The 18,915-nt window shown below is 37.9% G+C and overlaps 2 protein-coding genes across 3 annotated transcripts; one reads left to right on the top strand and one right to left on the bottom strand.

The window, feature by feature from the left end:
- The first annotated feature begins 70 nt into the window (after window positions 1-70).
- LOC5505781 (MORN repeat-containing protein 2) lies at window positions 71-3,130 on the top strand. 2 transcript variants are annotated; one of them, XM_032374096.2, is made up of 7 exons: window positions 71-182; window positions 309-350; window positions 862-912; window positions 1,281-1,397; window positions 1,657-1,691; window positions 2,514-2,602; window positions 2,781-3,130. In XM_032374096.2, the coding sequence occupies exons 1-7, from the start codon at window positions 176-178 to the stop codon at window positions 2,881-2,883; spliced, it is 444 nt and encodes a 147-aa protein (XP_032229987.2). In that variant the 5' UTR covers window positions 71-175; the 3' UTR covers window positions 2,884-3,130. The 2 variants fall into 2 exon arrangements, with proteins under 2 accessions (XP_032229987.2, XP_001626540.3); XM_001626490.3 differs by lacking the exon at window positions 309-350 and having other exon boundaries at window positions 89-182.
- LOC5505767 (DNA replication licensing factor MCM3) lies at window positions 2,356-18,885 on the bottom strand. Its single transcript, XM_048734036.1, has 25 exons — window positions 18,722-18,885; window positions 18,127-18,239; window positions 17,813-17,852; window positions 17,634-17,716; window positions 17,314-17,399; window positions 17,087-17,217; window positions 15,767-15,841; window positions 15,349-15,432; window positions 14,678-14,757; window positions 14,040-14,145; window positions 13,684-13,814; window positions 13,558-13,614; window positions 12,988-13,085; window positions 12,084-12,157; window positions 9,545-9,679; window positions 9,216-9,305; window positions 8,995-9,079; window positions 8,628-8,815; window positions 6,452-6,541; window positions 6,116-6,205; window positions 5,891-5,941; window positions 5,486-5,580; window positions 4,935-5,035; window positions 4,390-4,519; window positions 2,356-4,048 (listed from the first exon to the last, which is right to left on the bottom strand). The coding sequence occupies exons 1-25, from the start codon at window positions 18,788-18,790 to the stop codon at window positions 3,847-3,849; spliced, it is 2,484 nt and encodes an 827-aa protein (XP_048589993.1). The 5' UTR covers window positions 18,791-18,885; the 3' UTR covers window positions 2,356-3,846.
- Window positions 18,886-18,915: the final 30 nt, after the last annotated feature.

Genomic DNA, 18,915 nt, shown 5'->3' with positions numbered 1-18,915 from the left:
TCATGGACCAAGATGAAACGTAATAACCAATCAAAACGGAGAATGGAAAAAGACTTCCCATGATGCAGTAAGCGGGTTGCTAGGAGACTACCAAGGCTTATCGAATATCAAATATGGCGGACGAAGCGAAATAACAACAAACAAACTTTACTGCCACGAAATCCCCATTATTACGATGCCTGGTAAGGAAAATACGTCCCTAAATCTTTATACTTCATAAATTCCCTTTTTATGAAAAAAATGGAGATATTTCTAGTGTATTGTAACTGCGAGGCTGTGTGATTCAAAGTTTCTTGAAATCTTTCTAGCTTCAAAGAAGGGCGAGAAAAAAGGAGGAAAAGCTGACCAGGGTAAAGTAGCCAGTGGTTGTGCTGAGTCCTACACATATTGGTATCCACTGCAGATCTCAATGTTTGTAGGTCTCACAGCAAAGCCTCTGTTAACATCACGGATGTATTTCTCATTTGGCAGACACAAACCCACTCCACTTGTCGGAAACACGCAGGGATACCATCCTTGACACATGCTTCCAGGGTTCAAAATAGCATCAGCCAGCTGCCGGCGATAGCTGGCTGTTTTCTGGTCTTTGCCAGCTCTTTTTTCGGAATCCTCTTATGATATTTTTAGTATGCAGGCTTTTTTTCCCACCAAAATCCACAAAGCCTGCAAAATCTAGCAGATTTAAAAAATATATTTTGAGCCCTGGCTTTAAAGTATACTTTTGAGATAAAAAAAATGGAATGACAAAAATATTTATTTATGCATGTGGCCTGATATTATGCCTAAATATCTAGCAAATACCAATCACGTTGAAAAATTGTCATGTGTAACATTTAAAATATATTTTTTTCTTTCATCTAGGTCAAACTATTCTAAAAGGGGTATACATGTTTCCAAATGGAGACAAATATGGTAAGGAGGAAATTCATTGTCTTTAGAATTTGATGCTCACATCATCTGTTTTTTTTTTTTACTAAATGCGAACACATTTCTTTTAAGACTGTTTTTTTTTATCTCACTCAATCACGTTGACCCCTGTTAAGGTTGAGAGTACATCCAATGTGATGGGGGCTTACAAAGACACAGGTATTATCTTACTCAATCACGTTGACCCCTGTTTAGATGGAGAGTACATCCAATGTGATAGGGGCTTACAAAGACACAGGTATTATCTTACTCAATCACCTTGACCCCTGTTTAGATGGAGAGTACATCCAATGTGATAGGGGCTTACAAAGACACAGCTATTATCTTACTCAATCACGTTGACCCCTGTTTAGATGGAGAGTACATCCAATGTGATGGGGGCTTACAAAGACACGGGTACGGAGAACATATCACCACCAGTGGACTCTGTTACCAAGGCAACTGGAGTGATGATAAAATGAATGGAAAAGGTTAGAGTGAATTTCAGAAACCAGTGAAATACTATTTAGTTTATTTAGTACTAATGTCTTTGTTCTCTTTTATCCTGGCTTGACTATTACACTTTAACAATTACATTTTGTTGCACTGGATTTTAAAAACCACTCTAGTATCATATGGAGTAATTGATGTTTTTATATAGAGTTATGTTTATTTTTCAAGTGGTTGACGGTTATATATACCTATGTGTTATAAATATTTGTTATCAACCCTTTAATAAATTTTTTCCAGGCAAGCTTATTCATCCCTCAAGGGCTGTATATGAGGTTTGTACAGTACTTAAAGAGGCATGTTATGGTTCTTCTGGTTGCTACGGGTAACCTCCCCTTTAAGGAGGTGTAAACATACTACTTGTGTTGATTTCTCTGATTCAACGGCATCTTCACAGATCACTTTATTTTTTGTAGCTTGTCTGTAGTCTTTCTAGCCTTTCAGGAGGCATGTATGCTTTTATGCAGAATTTGAAATACTGTAAAATAAGTGAAAGGTGCTGATAAGCACTAAGGACTAAGATAAGTGCTATATGGTGCTTATTCCAGCAGTTATGGTACATGCAGATTAATTACTTTTCAACTGCACACTCTGGCTGTTTTCTTTATGTGTACAGTATACATATACCTATTTCAAATAAGGTTGAAGGTTGCACTCAAAGAATCTGTGTATTGTAACCCACAGTGCTTCTGAGTTATCAAGTACAGTAAACAAAGCATAAATACAATACAAATCCTTGTTTCATAAGCTGTTCTTGTTTACCTTCTGATGAACATTTACATACTGTAGCTTTCACATTAAATGATTCTGCAGTTTATAGGATACCCATGAACCACCGTAGGTTAAGACACAAGACACTTTTTGAAATAAGAATACAAAAAGCCCAAATAGTTGTGTTCCTGAACCAGAAGAATGAATACAATACACCAAAAACTGGAATTCGACTCTGCCAAATTTTCGTTTTTAATAAGACTACTTCAGGGCAGACTTTTTGAAATAAGTTATACTAATAAACCCTATTATACGTACAGTAGTAGCGGGCTGTAAACAATGCCCCTCCTACCCCCAGGTGCATTCTCACATGTATTTTACAATAGGGGGAGTTTGTCAACAATGAGTTCAGTGGCTTTGGAAGGTACACATGGGCAGATGGTTCAAGCTATGAAGGAAACTTCTCGGATAACAAGTAAGACCTCTAGTGGTATTTTTGTCATTTGATGAAAACTCAATTGTCTAAAATCAATTTTTTCTATGGAAAACTCCACAAATAGGAAAAGGTTAGGAAAAGGTCTGCCAAGTGAATAGATGTTTATGTCCAGTCCTCCTTTTGATGTTATCATGTGACATTTTTCTTGTGTCCACAGACTGGAAGGATATGGAAACTTTACTGACGTCAAAGGGCAAGTTTGGTACGGAAACTTCACGCACAAGGCAGCACCAGGGCTCAAATTTAAACTCAACCTTTGAGAGCCTCCATGGATGCCTACAAATGGCCTATGTAAATTATTATGTACAATTGTAATATATAGCTTTCAGTTCTTTAGAACAAATATCTTTGCTGGTAGCATATTGGTGTTTATTTTTCACTACAGCTGATTTGAATCACGTTTTATTTTTTAAAGTGATTTGGGCCATACCTAGTCTTAGAAGAAATTGAATAAGTAACATTACAACTGTTCTGTCATTATTTATAATAAACACAACTGTCTTCCCAGTCTCCGTGGTATGATCTCTCTTTCCTTAATGCACCAACGCCACCAGATTCCTTAGGCACAAACATTTGCTGCTTTATTTACATAAATACTAGGGAGAAAGTTTCCTAAGTTACATACAGCAGCTAAGGGCATGTTGCCAACTAACAGCTTGCTGGGATGTATTTCTCAGACCATACAAACCAATATATAAATATGTGGCAAAGGCTTTAGCACCCACACATTTTATCATATTTATTAAAGAAAGAGGGGTGGGGGCAAGGTCCTGTATCGCTGGACCTCATGTATCTATCAAACGGCATCACAGCTTGTGTTGCTCTTGAACTAAGGTTAATACAGTAGTCCATCTGTCTGTGAAATAGATAACTATACATCTGTTTGCTTGTTTACAGATATGATCATATCATATCTGTTTTATAATGTCTCAATAAATTGCCTACCTGAATTTGTTTTACAGTCAGATGAAAACCACACCAATGAAACCCTGAATGATGCTGTCAGTCTCAGCATTTTTTAGTCTGCCTTTTGATATATTTACTCCTGGATAAATTACTAGCAAATTTCCCATACAGTTGTTGCATTTCACTGTACAGTAATATTCCAGTTTGGGGCTTTATGGTTGAAACTGCAAACTTGTGCCATCCATAAGGTCTGGACAATCATATTTTGAGCAAAGTGATAGTCTAAAGATGTTAATGTACTGTTATCAATGTCCACATTAGATGAGAAAGATGCTGTTTTCCGCCACATAGATCTTGTTTTCATCTTCCATGATTTGAAGTGCCTTCTTGAACTCTTGCTCACTGAATTTGTCACGTGGGTGGTCACGGTCAATTGCAGATCTGACGTCTGAGAGAGGCAATGTCTGAGTATGGGCCTTGGTAAACGCCTGTTGAAGACTTGATTTGAACTTGTTTAATCTGCAAATGAGAATGTGAAACAGTAAATAGAAGTTAATAGAATAGGTATAAAAATGGCTGGTATTGATATTGTTAAGCTCACTGTAGATACTGTATCTTTACAACTGTATCCTTAGGGTTGTTATGTAAAGTCGAAGCTCTCTGAACGACCGCTCTCTTAAGCGACCAGCTGCAGTCAGGAATCACCGATTGAATTAACAGACAAACTCTGTTATTCTAAGCTCTTGTAAGCAAGCAACTTATCGGTGCGACCAGCTCCATTAAAGACCACAATTTTCAGTTCCCAATGCTCCTTTTTTGCAGAATCTTAAACTAGATACAGTACGACGTACGGTACTCACCTTTCTTCACTTATAGTGGCTGTAGTGTCTTGGGTGGCATCACTTGTGTCCATGGATTCTGTGGCGTCATCTGTGCCGTCACCAGCACTGGCACGAGATGATCGCCTCTTTTTTATCTTATCAACAACCTCTGTAATGCACCATACGGGGAGAAAACAATGACCATTAGTAAGCAAGCACTTTACTAAGGTAGGATACTATTCAGATGCATTCATATTTAAAAAAATCTATTCCAGTTTGGGGCTTATAGGAACTTAAAAAAAGAATGTGTTTAATATCACAACAGTCAGGTTATGTGTAAAGATGAGTCAACAGACAGGTTATGTTTAAAGAAAGGATACCTGTCACAAAACAGGATATGTGTAAAATGTGTAAGATAGGTTTATGTATAAAGACAGGATAGATGTCACAAGACGGGATGTGTTAAGACATGTCACAACAGATAGGTGATGTGTTATGAAAGGATATTATGTGTCACAACAGACAGGTGACGTATCACAAAAAGAAATTAGAGTCGTACCGCAATTGGAAAAAAGTTCACTCACCTTCAGTTTCCTCTTCATCACTTTCAAAATCGTAAGGATCATACCCTTCCTCTCCTTCCTTTTTCTTTGGTACTCTGGGTTTCTTTGTTCCTTTCTTAGCTCTGAGTGACAAACACAACAACTCATGTAAGTTAAAAACCCTGTACCAGGCTTACAAAAATTTTGTTTGCATTGAGTTTAGACACCTTTGAAGTAGAAACTCTATGGTTTCAACTCTACTCCTAACACTCAAATTTCTAAAAAAATATTAGAAACCTACTCTAGGAAATGATTAATTAGAAATAAAGTGATCACTACAAAAGAAAAAAATTGAAATAAAAATTGAATAAAAACTGGAATAAACCTATTCTAATAAATCTGTTACTTAAATTCACGAAGATTTATTTTGTACTCAAATACACTGTACTCAAGTACAAAATATTATTTGCCTACTTCCTTTTCTACAGTTAAATATTCATTAAAAATTGGACCTACAGTCTTTTATGCAAGGAGAAATGTATAGTATACTTTAGATTAAACAATTAAAACTAAAACTACAGTATTAAACTTACCCTTTAGATCTTTTTCTTTGAGAAGGCTCCCCATCTTCTGAGACGTCTTCATCTATCTCTGAGCCTTGTCTTTCCTTGCCTGGCTTGCGCTCAACCTACCAGAACAGACATACAATACTTTACTTACTTATCCCCATCTTCCCTAGTGGGGAATAGGGATGTGACACAATAACAATGTTCTTTGAAAATTTTGCAACTTTTGTTGCCTCACCCCAGGTAAGCCCTATGCACCGTAACTCTACGACATAGTTTTGATAACAGTAGATACTGAATCTGTGTAACCTTCCATAAGATTTTTAGAACCAAACTTCCCAAATGCAATAGGTAATTTGTGTGATTTGGGAGCCCTTATGTCTCCAGTGGAATTTCATCTTTGTGGTGGGTCAATGCTATTTCAATACATACCTTGTGGAAGTAGGCGAAGGATACCATATCAACTGCTGCTTGGGCGTCACCCTTAAGGACACAATACAAAAAATAATTTATTCCTTTGAGAACACAGTTACAGTATCAACAGAACACCCAAAGAACATAAATGGAAAATCCTGAGTTTTAGTATGTGACCACTAAATTGGGGATAAGCCTTGATAGAGAAAGATCACAGTTATGATTATCTTGCAAAGTACTGACCTCTGTAATAGTCTTGCTCATTCTAGCCTTGGCATGAGCTGTCGATAGACGAATCATGGTCTCTAGGGTTCTTGCAGTGACTGGAGTTGTCTAAAGTTTTCAGACAAGTTTATTAATACAACATTCATGAGATTGTTTTCTATTCACTTTCCTATTCTCACTTCCCTGATACATCCTTCAGGTCAGAAGACTTAGCTAAAGCTGTTAATATTTTTCCATTTTAATACAGTATTGACAATGAACCATCACAGAAAGATTCAGTGTAATTTGAAAATCACAATCACGACCATTACTAAACTAATAACAATCCTACTTCTATAATTCTCAAACACCCACCTTAGCTTTATCATTACCAATGTTCTCTTGGTCTCTCAGTTCCGAGTAAGCCTTTGATATCAAGTCTGCTGCTGGCTTAGTGAGGGCCGGCTGGGGAAATGGTCAAAGATTAGGTTGTTGTTGTTGTTGTTGTTTTTTTTTTTTGGGGGGGGGGGGGGGGGGATTACCATATAGTGCGTCAAGGCTGATATATGATATGTAAGTCAGGGGTTATTTTTGTGGTAGGGGGGCATGCCACATGTAAGTCAGGTGTAAATTAACATTATTGAGCAATCTTTATAGCAACCTTTTTTTCATCTTGTGATCTTGGGTCTCTATAAAAATTACCAAATTACTAAGTCTTGTGCAAGCAGTGACAATATTGTCAGCTATTACAGTTAGCATTGTGACACTATCACAGTTAGCATCGTGACACTATCACAGTTAGCATTGTGACACTATCACAGTTAGCATTGTGACACTGTCACAGTTAGCATTGTGACACTATCACAGTTAGCATTGTGACACTATCACAGTTAGCATTGTGACACTATCACAGTTAGCATTGTGACACTATCACAGTTAGCATTGTGACACTATCACAGTTAGCATTGTGACACTGTCACAGTTAGCATTGTGACACTATCACAGTTAGCACTGTGACACTATTACAGTTAGCATTGTGACACTATCACAGTTAGCATTGTGACACTGTCACAGTTAGCATTGTGACACTATCACAGTTAGCATCATGACACTGTCACAGTTAGCATTGTGACACTATCACAGTTAGCACTGTGACACTATCACAGTTAGCATTGTGACACTGTCACAGTTAGCATTGTGACACTATCACAGTTAGCATTGTGACACTATCACAGTTAGCATTGTGACACTATCACAGTTAGCATTGTGACACTATCACAGTTAGCATTGTGACACTGTCACAGTTAGCATTGTGACACTATCACAGTTAGCATTGTGACACTATCACAGTTAGCACTGTGACACTATTACAGTTAGCATTGTGACACTATCACAGTTAGCATTGTGACACTGTCACAGTTAGCATTGTGACACTATCACAGTTAGCATCATGACACTGTCACAGTTAGCATTGTGACACTATCACAGTTAGCACTGTGACACTATTACAGTTAGCATTGTGACACTATTACAGTTAGCATTGTGACACTATCAAAGTTAGCATTGTGACACTGTCACAGTTAGCATCGTGACACTATCACATTTAGCATTGTGACACTATCACAGTTAGCATTGTGACACTATGACAGTTAGCACTGTGACACTATCACAGTTAGCACTGTGACACTATCACAGTTAGCATTGTGACACTATCACAGTTAGCACTGTGACACTATTACAGTTAGCATTGTGACACTATCACAGTTAGCATTGTGACACTGTCACAGTTAGCATTGTGACACTATCACAGTTAGCATCATGACACTGTCACAGTTAGCATTGTGACACTATCACAGTTAGCACTGTGACACTATTACAGTTAGCATTGTGACACTATCACAGTTAGCATTGTGACACTGTCACAGTTAGCATTGTGACACTATCACAGTTAGCATTGTGACACTGTCACAGTTAGCATTGTGACACTATCACAGTTAGCACTGTGACACTATTACAGTTAGCATTGTGACACTGTCACAGTTAGCATTGTGACACTATCACAGTTAGCATTGTGACACTGTCACAGTTAGCATTGTGACACTATCACAGTTAGCATTGTGACACTATCACAGTTAGCATTGTGACACTATCACAGTTAGCATTGTGACACTGTCACAGTTAGCATTGTGACACTATCAAAGTTAGCATTGTGACACTATCAAAGTTAGCATTGTGACACTATCACAGTTAGCATTGTGACACTATCACAGTTAGCATTGTGACACTATCACAGTTAGCATCATGACACTGTCACAGTTAGCATCGTGACACTATCACAGTTAGCACTGTGACACTATCACAGTTAGCATTGTGACACTATCACAGTTAGCATTGTGACACTGTCAGACACTGACATTGCTTGTAGTCAGGCAAGCACCAGTGTACCAGCAAAGCTGACGTCTATGAAGGTGGGGTTTGCAAATGGTGAAAAGTCACTTAAGAAGTGGATATTAACTGCCCCTTATTCCAGAGGAAAAAATCTGTTGCCTACCTTGATGGCCTTGGCCACATGGATGTACTTCTTCATGAATGCCATTGAGACAAATTTATCCTTCTTGTCCTTCTGCTTCCCAAATAACATGGGGTCATGCTTTTCATAGACAGGCGTGTCCTCGTCCTCCTCCTCCTGATCTGGATCTCGTGTCGCCAAGACGTCAGACTCCTCCCCAAATGGCAAAGCTGGCAAAAAAATTATCATGAACCATGGTATCACAGACATAATGAAAACTGACTATAGCGCAGTCAAAAAGATCCTCTGTAACCTAAGTGACAAAAAGGATAGGGGAAGTTTTATCAATATAAATAATGACAAGATAAAAATCATCATGAAATGGATTATATTGATATCATAAATTTACCTTCTCCTTCTTGCTCTCCAGGTTTCCTGTATCTATGAATTCTTAGCACATGTTCAGAAATCCTTCTGTCATTATCAGGATCCATCTATAATCAAATAACAAAAGTGATGTAACAAAAATGAGCAAACAAAAACCTTAAAGCTCACCCCCTTTCTGGTCAATAGATCAAGTCTCCCAAAGATAAGGATGACATGATGGAGTTATTTCTTTAATGCACTTACCTGGTCTAAAACAATGAAGAGCAGATCAAAACGTGAAAGCAGAGAATCCTGCATGCCAATATTATCCATTGGGTTCTTGAACTCATCATACTGGAAACAAAACAGCCCTTTGTCTCATGACACAAACACTCTGATCATTCATAATACTTTCTATCATCTGACAGCATACTACTATTTTTTAGTCTACGTAAAAAACATTGTGCTCCCAGCTAACTATCTCCTCGCTAACTTTCTCTTGAGAGTTTGACTTAACAGGGTTCCACTGTATAGCAATATAGCGGGTAGGGTACATAAATATTAAAATGGCTAAGAAATACTAGTTCACTCACCCTTCCAAACACCGGGTTTGCAGCGGCAAGCACACTGCAGCGTGCATTCAGCTTTGCATGGATCCCAGCCTTGGAGATTGTCACCCTCCCTTGCTCCATAACTTCATGGATGGCAGTGCGATCAATGTCACTCATCTATATACACACAAATGTCAGCCACCGCTAATAATACTTCAATGTCACTCATCTAGATACACACAAATGTCAGCCACCGCTAATAATACTTTAATGTCACTCATCTAGATACACACAAACGTCAGCCACCGCTAATAATACTTCAATGTCACTCATCTAGATACACACAAATGTCAGCCACCGCTAATAATACTTCAATGTCACTCATCTAGATACACACAAACATCAGCCACCGCTAATAATACTTCAATGTCACTCATCTAGATACACACAAACATCAGCCACCGCTAATAATACTTCAATGTCACTCATCTAGATACACACAAATGTCAGCCACCGCTAATAATACTTCAATGTCACTCATCTAGATACACACAAATGTCAGCCAGGGCTAATAATACTTCAATGTCACTCATCTAGATACACACAAATGTCAGCCACCGCTAATAATACTTCAATGTCACTCATCTAGATACACACAAATGTCAGCCACCGCTAATAATACTTCAATGTCACTCATCTAGATACACACAAATGTCAGCCACCGCTAATAATACTTCAATGTCACTCATCTAGATACACACAAATGTCAGCCACCGCTAATAACACTTCAATGTCACTCATCTAGATACACACAAATGTCAGCCACCACTAATAATACTTCAATGTCACTCATCTAGATACACACAAATGTCAGCCACCACTAATAATACTTCAATGTCACTCATCTAGATACACACAAATGTCAGCCACCGCTAATAACACTTCAATGTCACTCATCTAGATACACACAAATGTCAGCCACCGCTAATAATACTTCAATGTCACTCATCTAGATACACACAAATGTCAGCCACCGCTAATAATACTTCAATGTCACTCATCTAGATACACACAAATGTCAGCCACCGCTAATAATACTTCGATGTCACTCATCTAGATACACACAAATGTCAGCCACCGCTAATAATACTTCAATGTCACTCATCTAGATACACACAAATGTCAGCCACCGCTAATAATACTTCAATGTCACTTATCTAGATACACACAAATGTCAGCCAGGGCTAATAACACTTCAATGTCACTTATCCAGACAGACACAAATGTCAGCCACCGCTAAGAATACTTCAATGTCACTCATCTAGATACACACAAACACAAATGTCAGCCACCGCTAATAATACTTCAATGTCACTTATCTAGATACACACAAATGTCAGCCAGGGCTAATAACACTTCAATGTCACTCATCTAGATACACACAAACATCAGCCACCGCTAAGAATACTTCAATGTCACTCATCTAGATACACACAAATGTCAGCCACCGCTAATAATACTTCAATGTCACTCATCTAGATACACACAAATGTCAGCCACCGCTAATAATACTTCAATGTCACTCATCTAGATACACACAAATGTCAGCCAGGGCTAATAACACTTCAATGTCACTCATCTAGATACACACAAATGTCAGCCACCGCTAATAATACTTCAATGTCACTCATCTAGATACACACAAATGTCAGCCACCGCTAATAATACTTCAATGTCACTCATCTAGATACACACAAATGTCAGCCACCGCTAATAATACTTCAATGTCACTCATCTAGATACACACAAATGTCAGCCACCACTAATAACACTTCAATGTCACTCATCTAGATACACACAAATGTCAGCCACCGCTAATAATACTTCAATGTCACTCATCTAGATACACACAAATGTCAGCCACCGCTAATAATACTTCAATGTCACTCATCTAGATACACACAAATGTCAGCCACCGCTAATAACACTTCAATGTCACTCATCTAGATACACACAAATGTCAGCCACCGCTAATAATACTTCAATGTCACTCATCTAGATACACACAAATGTCAGCCACCGCTAAGAATACTTCAATGTCACTCATCTAGATACACACAAATGTCAGCCACCGCTAATAACACTTCAATGTCACTCATCTAGATACACACAAATGTCAGCCACCGCTAATAATACTTCAATGTCACTTATCTAGATACACACAAATGTCAGCCACCGCTAATAAAACTTCAATGTCACTTATCCAGACAGACACAAATGTCAGCCAGGGCTAATAAAATACATAAAAAAATACTGCAAAACTTTACTTATGACAAAAATAATAGAAAAATACCATATCTAAATATAAAAATATAATAAATAATAAAATATATCTAAATAATAATAAATCTTGGAAGTTCCATAAAAATTCTTTGGGTTTCAAAGGTATGTGTCGTTGCATAGGCTAAAAACTCAAAGCGTAAACAAAGAGTAAGGTTTTTTCATGAGTGATGATAAAGTTAAAATTATGATAATATAATAATGATTAACTGATAATGATAATAATTATAAACCCTGTTACCTTGTCAAATTCGTCAATGCAAACAACGCCCCTGTCAGCAAGTACCATGGCGCCAGCCTCCAGGCGGCGGTCACCTGTGAACACAAAAAAAAGTAATAAGATATTTATAAATATATATAATATATTCAAATAATAATATAATATATTAGAATATCAAAACAGGCCCCTGGCCACATTCAAAAGGGTTTTTTGTTGGGGTGGGAGGGTGGGGGGATTGGGGTATTTTGGGTTTTTATTGACTCCTATGGCTTATTTATGATTATTTTAATGAGTTAGAATAGTAAAGTATTATCTAGTTATTTAACAATTAGACTAAGAGTTTGAGTTTTCTATGAGTCAATAGATAGTCAACGAGGCCCATAGCGACGAGTTGAATATTTGACTCATAGAAAACAAGAACTACTACTCACATACAAAATATATGACGATTTTAATATTTCTCAGTAATAAATAACTGCTTTGGTAGCCACTTTTTTGCTACTAAAAATCTATGGCTCAATAGATAGTGAGTATGGGGGCCAATCAAATTGCGAGATTCGTGATAGTGGGTTTACTGTGTATACTAAATGAGAATATGTATCCTATTTTGTGAGCATTGTTGATTCATGTTCACATGCAAGGACTCTGTATATCATAATTCTAACAAACCTGTGTCTGTGATTGTTGTATTTATGCAAGTTACTGTTGGGATCTTTATTTAGTGCAATGGGATAAGGGAATTATTTAAAAAGAGCGTGTTTTACTAGTCTGTGGGATGTATTTTTACCATAATTTAATCATGTGACATAATATTTGGGCTGGTTTTTGGGCTTGATAGCTGACTCACATTCAAAAAGGTTCAGGGTATAATATGTCACCCTCCTTGTAAGCAATAAATAACTAGTAAAAAGAATAATATACTAACCAGTCTCAGGGTCAGTGGTGACAGCCGCAGTAAGACCAACACCGGATGAACCACGCCCAGTGGTAGGAATAGCCCGAGGTGCTGAGTGAAGAACGTACCTGAGACAAGGAACACAAAGTATTTAAATATATATATTTTTAATGTTACAGCAGTTTCATATCACACACAGCCTTCCCCATAAACAAATCTATGCCACTGGGCCTTGCTTTGGGCTGTGATTGGTCAAGAGCATATTCATTGACAGCGCACTACAGCAAAAGTAAAAAAGTACCAAGGATCAATATTAATACAAAAGTTTAAGGCAAGCAATTTTTTGTTTAAGAGTTCCCCTAGAGGATATGAATTAGGCCATTCCTGAGAAGGCTTTTTTATCACTCAGATTGGGATTGATGCTGGATGCTTATTCGAACTAAGGCAATAAAACAAACATTAATGGTATGTATGTAGACACATAGGCACTTGTAACACAGGTAAACAAGGGTGTATTTGATTTGTTAGCAGGTTTAACACTGAACAAGATGGTCTGGCAATACTAATGATAAAGTGGATGTGGACTATGACATGACTTACCGTAGCATCTGAGACTTTGCTGTTGAGGGATCACCAATCAATAAGATATTGATATCCCTAAAACAGGAGACAGCTTCATTTAGCATACAAGAAACAAAAGATAACTCATCTGTGGGTTTGTCTTACCCTCTTAGCCTGGTGCCATTTTCCAGAACTTTCTCAGTCCCTCCCAACAGCAGGCACAGAATGGCTTTCTTGATAAATTCATGTCCATGGATGGATGGCGCAAGTGACTTTGCCAACACCTCAAACACATCCTTAGAAAAAGATTATACCAAGTCAGTGCCAAACCAATATACAAGGAGCACAGGGGACCCAAACTAACAGTGTGAAGACAGCTGAAATCAAGGGTTAGCACTAGTGAATACCAAAGACATAGCTAGATTTAACTTTGTATTCCCCTTAAAGCAGCTGTTTTAGATACATGTTTGTTTTCTTAGATACCTCATTGTTCTATGTGGCTTTGTTTGTTAATGAGATACCTGTTTGCTTTTGCTGAACTTCTTGATCTTGGAGATGTCAGAGGCAGAAAAGTTTGGAGCAACCTCTTTGCTCATGACTTGGACATTATTCACAATCAACACAGTCCTAAAAAACATCAAATAGGATTCAGTTATTACTGTATTGGGTAAAATGAAAACTACAAAATGGTAAAGGGCTGGAGAGAACAGTGTTGATGAAAAGTTAAAAAAAGCAAAAAAAAAAATTGGACAATTTCGGCTCCCATAATTCAAGGTCCACTTTTTCTATTTCTGTATATATATAATCTATGGAAATGATCTCTGTTTGACCGCAACTATACTATAGCCAGAGTCAAATATTGCTTCCTTTATAGAGAGTGCAAAAAAGTGATACATCAGCAGAAGGTTAAACGCCTCTGTGAAACAGAGTAGTTGCGCTGATGTTTCGAGCGTTAGCCCCTTGTACACACCACGCCAACGCAGACCATCTACACCACGTCTACGCAGACCATCTAGTTTTTCTACAGCTTGCCTGTAGTCTTTCTAGTTATAGCAAAAAGATTTAAGACTGCTGACCTTCTTTCGAAGCACACACACCCTCTTGATCTCTTCCCAGCTCCTTGCAATGCTATGCAGTCTAGTTCTTTGATAGACATTACCTGAACGTCCCAGAAGTGAACCCTGAGCGCTTGGATGGCAGACATCTGTATGTCCCAATCACTTGCACCCTATCACCCGGCTTTGCAAAGAAAACACAATAAAACAAAAGAATGTCAATCATTCATTTTTGCTTTTTTCCTGTATAATTTAATGGTATCTAAGAAAATAACCATATTATCTCAGCTTTCTGCTAACTGAAATAATTAATATATTTCTTTTCCTTTTCTTTCTTCTTTTTTTTTTTTTTTTTTTTGCTCTTGCTGATGATCTGTCTTCTAGGGCACGTTTTTTTACTCACGATTCTGAAATGAGAATAATTAAAATAGTAAAAGTGTGTGTTTGTTTATCCTGCTTTTCCATTCCGGAATGAAGGCCATTCCACCCATTGTGATACCAGTAGCAAAATGACTCAAATGCCATTCTGAACATTCTCTTCCAACCATTCCCATTCCAGAATGATAGGAAGAAAATGTGCCCTTAGTTATGGAAAACAGTGGATGGAATATTGCTAGATGTTAACATGAGGAATCATCAGTGTTGTACATTGTACCATTTTTCATTTTGGTTTATTATTTGCTTGATGAAACCTTCTAAACAAAATAAATGAAAAGATAAATAGGATACTTTGTCTCAACCCCTTCAATGCCGGTAAATTACTTCTAAAGCTCACCTTACACTTGTCGACAAGATCGTTGTCGGCAATGATGTCCACCGAACGAGGGAGCTGTCCTGCTGGGGCCCTTTCTGGCATTTCCTGGAAAAATGAACCAAAAGGATTATAAAACATCCATACACTATCGATTTTTGATGTGACAATTTATGCACAACATGAAATGAAGCTCTTAGCATCGCACATTTTGTATGTGCTTTCTGCTTTTCAAGCCATAGCCTTATTCTTTGTATAAAATGGCAAGTTAATTTTATTGCATTCTTCTGAACACTATCTAGAACACATTTTCCTGGCTAGAAAATTGTGACAGAGCATTGAATTGGATACATTTATTTTAGTTGGCCCGTCTTTTGTATATTGCACTTGTTCACAATTGCTCTTGTTCGTTTTTTAACCCCTCCCCTCCCCCGCCCTGTACCTGTATTGTGAAGGTTTGATGATCCTTATAGGTGCAGAGGCCATATTCAGTCTCAAGGGGGTTCCCATCTTCATCCTGATATAAAACAAATAACGAATAAATATCCTGTTTAGCCCATTCGCTCCTATACCGCCCTGAAACGCCAGGCGGAAAAACTGCCATATTTTCCTATCCCGCCCTGTACTTTCGCGTGAGCATGAAAAACCCCTCTAGCTCCCCTCCCCGGCGAATAAAGCTTTTGAAAATTCAGCTGTAGCGTGACAAAGAATTGACCAATCAAATGAGCTCTTTTGCGCATCTCCTAGCAACTGAACAATAGAACAATGCCTTGTAGTGAAATCACGTCTCGCGTGACCGCCATGTTGAATTCTTGGAGACCCGATAGCGCTTGAAAATTACGATATTTCCATTATTTTCTGGCTTTTAAGGCTTGGTAAAGGAAGATAATTAGAAAACCTGACATGATAGCTCTAGAGAGGATAATTACAACCCGTGAGAGTATCGTTTTGTTAAAAAATGATGGGAAACAGTGCATAAAGACATCAGAATTCACGCGGGATTCTGACAGCGAAATCTAAATTTTGGAGTCTCACAATGGAGATTTTGCCATGTTTCGAGAAGTACAGCGACTTTGAAGCCTGCTACAAATTGTGTTTCTTACTGTATTTAAAAAAAAAGTAAAGGCTGGGGAATCCATCAGCTGATGGCCATCACACAACTACTTCTTTGCAGCATTGCTGATGACTACTCAAAGTTTGAATTTCCGAGCAGTGCCTCGTTCCCAGAGCCACTCAGGGAGTGCATACGATCTGCCTTCACAGATGGTGAATTCAACAGTCGGCGGAAAAAATTGAAAAGATATAAGTGAAATAAGCAAATCAGTGACATGAGACTCAGTTCAATTGAAAGCTAAGGTACGTTTTCAAAGTGTTTTTGTACTGGATTAGCAGCTGGTTGATTTTAGCAAGTTTTATCTGGTCTTGAAGTAGTTGTGATGGCCGTTAGCTAATCGACTCTCCAGCCTTTACTAATTTTATATACAGGGAGAAACCAATTCGTGGCAGGCTTAAAACTTGCTCTACTGACATTTTTTCGGCAAAATTGAAGACTCAAACACTATATAACATGGTCTATAATTTTATTTTTCACAATAAAGTACTTTTTTCGCTAACATATAAATTCCCCCATACATTCCTTTATTAACCACTGACAGTTGTCTTGGGCAGCCTGTGGGAAGGGGGGCATTTTTAGGCTGGCATAGTCTTGTAGGTAGAAAAATGTTTCAATAGTTTTCTTTATCAACTGTCCTTATTGTCTCACCTTTGTTGGGTAAACAGAACTTGTGGGGACGGCCTCTAGTGACGTCATGTCTGTGTATTTTCTTATAAGGGTCTTCTTGGTTTTGGGACAGTAATGAACACTACGCACGACCTTCGGCCGGACTAGAGAGCCTGTAATTGTAAGGAAAAAAATATTATAGACCCAAGAAGAGAGAGTCTGTTGCCTATAAGTGACAAGATGGAATAGACCAGAAAGCAGACACTTACACTTTGTAACAATTCCTTCCACACACACCATGCTACCAATATATCGTGACGACAATGATCTTGGTGTGACATGCTTTGAGCCAAAACTGAAAAAAAAAAAAAGTTGAGGTTTCACAGTATTTCTTCACAGTTTCACAGTTTAGTTAGAACAGAAATTTGAAAAAATTTTTTTAGGATTTCTTCCACAGGAATCCTGAAACTCCAAAGCAGTATTTCCTAATAAACACACTGGAGAGCTGGCTATATTTTTTAAAGAATTTCACTAGGTATTTTTAGTCTTTTTGCACGATTATCTATTTCTTCATTATGACTGTACTTACCTTCCTTCAAACCCGACAAAAAATTCCTCATGTTTCTTGCCATATTCAGTGTGGGCTGTACTCACGAACTCTTTCAGGGCATTCTATGATTAGAAATTAAAGCTATCAATCAAATATTTTTTACAGTCAAACCTCACAGGACTGTATAAAATTAAGAATTTGTATGGATTGTTTTTTACCTGAAAGGCAATGAGCTCTTCAAATGAATTATTGACAAGTCTGAAAGTAATAATCACATTTCAAACAAAAAAATTTACACACTGAATATTGCAGTGACAGACAAAGAGGTGTTGGACAGTGAGTGCCCTCACATCTTCAGGCTAAAAATTTAGAAGAAATATATTTTATGTATCTGTAGCCCTTCACGAAACCCAGGATCCTCCTCTGACATTTCGAGTATTCGTAACCCTTTTTAGGCCAAGTGTTTAAATCGGATTGACTAGGGGGAGGGGGGGGGTACACAAATGTATACGTTTTGTAGAACCTAACTTACTTGACAGCCCTTTGCTCATTCTTGCGACGCAGGTCATTTATATTCACCAGAAGCCTTGTCTCTCCCCTGTCGATCATGTCTCGTACTTTCCCATGATAGACTCCTTGATCCTCCTAAAAGAGTGTTATTCATCCATTCATTATTTTCATTGGTCTAAGATTTTTATGGATGTGGAAAAGAATTTCACATGTGAGTTAGGTGACAACACACCGACTAACTGCTAACGGACTCCCTCTAAAACCCAAGATGAAGTTTGGTCAAAATCCACGTCAAACACTCGTTATGAAAGATGGTCTAAAATCAGTCTCTAAACATAAAACAGGTTGATGACAACAAATCATCCCTTGTTATTGGTCTTTCACAAGACTGACAAGGCGTCAGATTTTATTAAAATTACATCGAGAATCATTGCACAAAGCAATTATACGTGGAAACAAGGGTTCAGTTGCAAGTAAAGACTGATCAGATGTTCGTACAGATGCAGAGAATCGAACCATCGATCTGTAGAAATCCATCATACCATGAGCGGCGATAGACCATGTGCATTCTTCAATTCGAGAAAAAAAAGCATAAAAAACACCACTTTTACACTTACATCATCATCCAAGAAATCAAGATACTCCCTCTGAACTCCTCTTAGGTATTGCTCGTTGTCTAAAGCCATATTTCGCGGAGAATTGTGCAAAAATTCGATGCAATATGATGGACCGAATACTTTGCTCGCAATCGCTTACAGTTTTTTGCTATCACGTGATTTTATTTTCCCGCCAAATACGAAGATCCTAAATA

This window comes from Nematostella vectensis, chromosome 11, assembly GCF_932526225.1.
Source record: "Nematostella vectensis chromosome 11, jaNemVect1.1, whole genome shotgun sequence".
Lineage (NCBI taxonomy): Eukaryota > Metazoa > Cnidaria > Anthozoa > Actiniaria > Edwardsiidae > Nematostella > Nematostella vectensis.
This window is presented reverse-complemented; position numbering and strand designations above follow the sequence as displayed.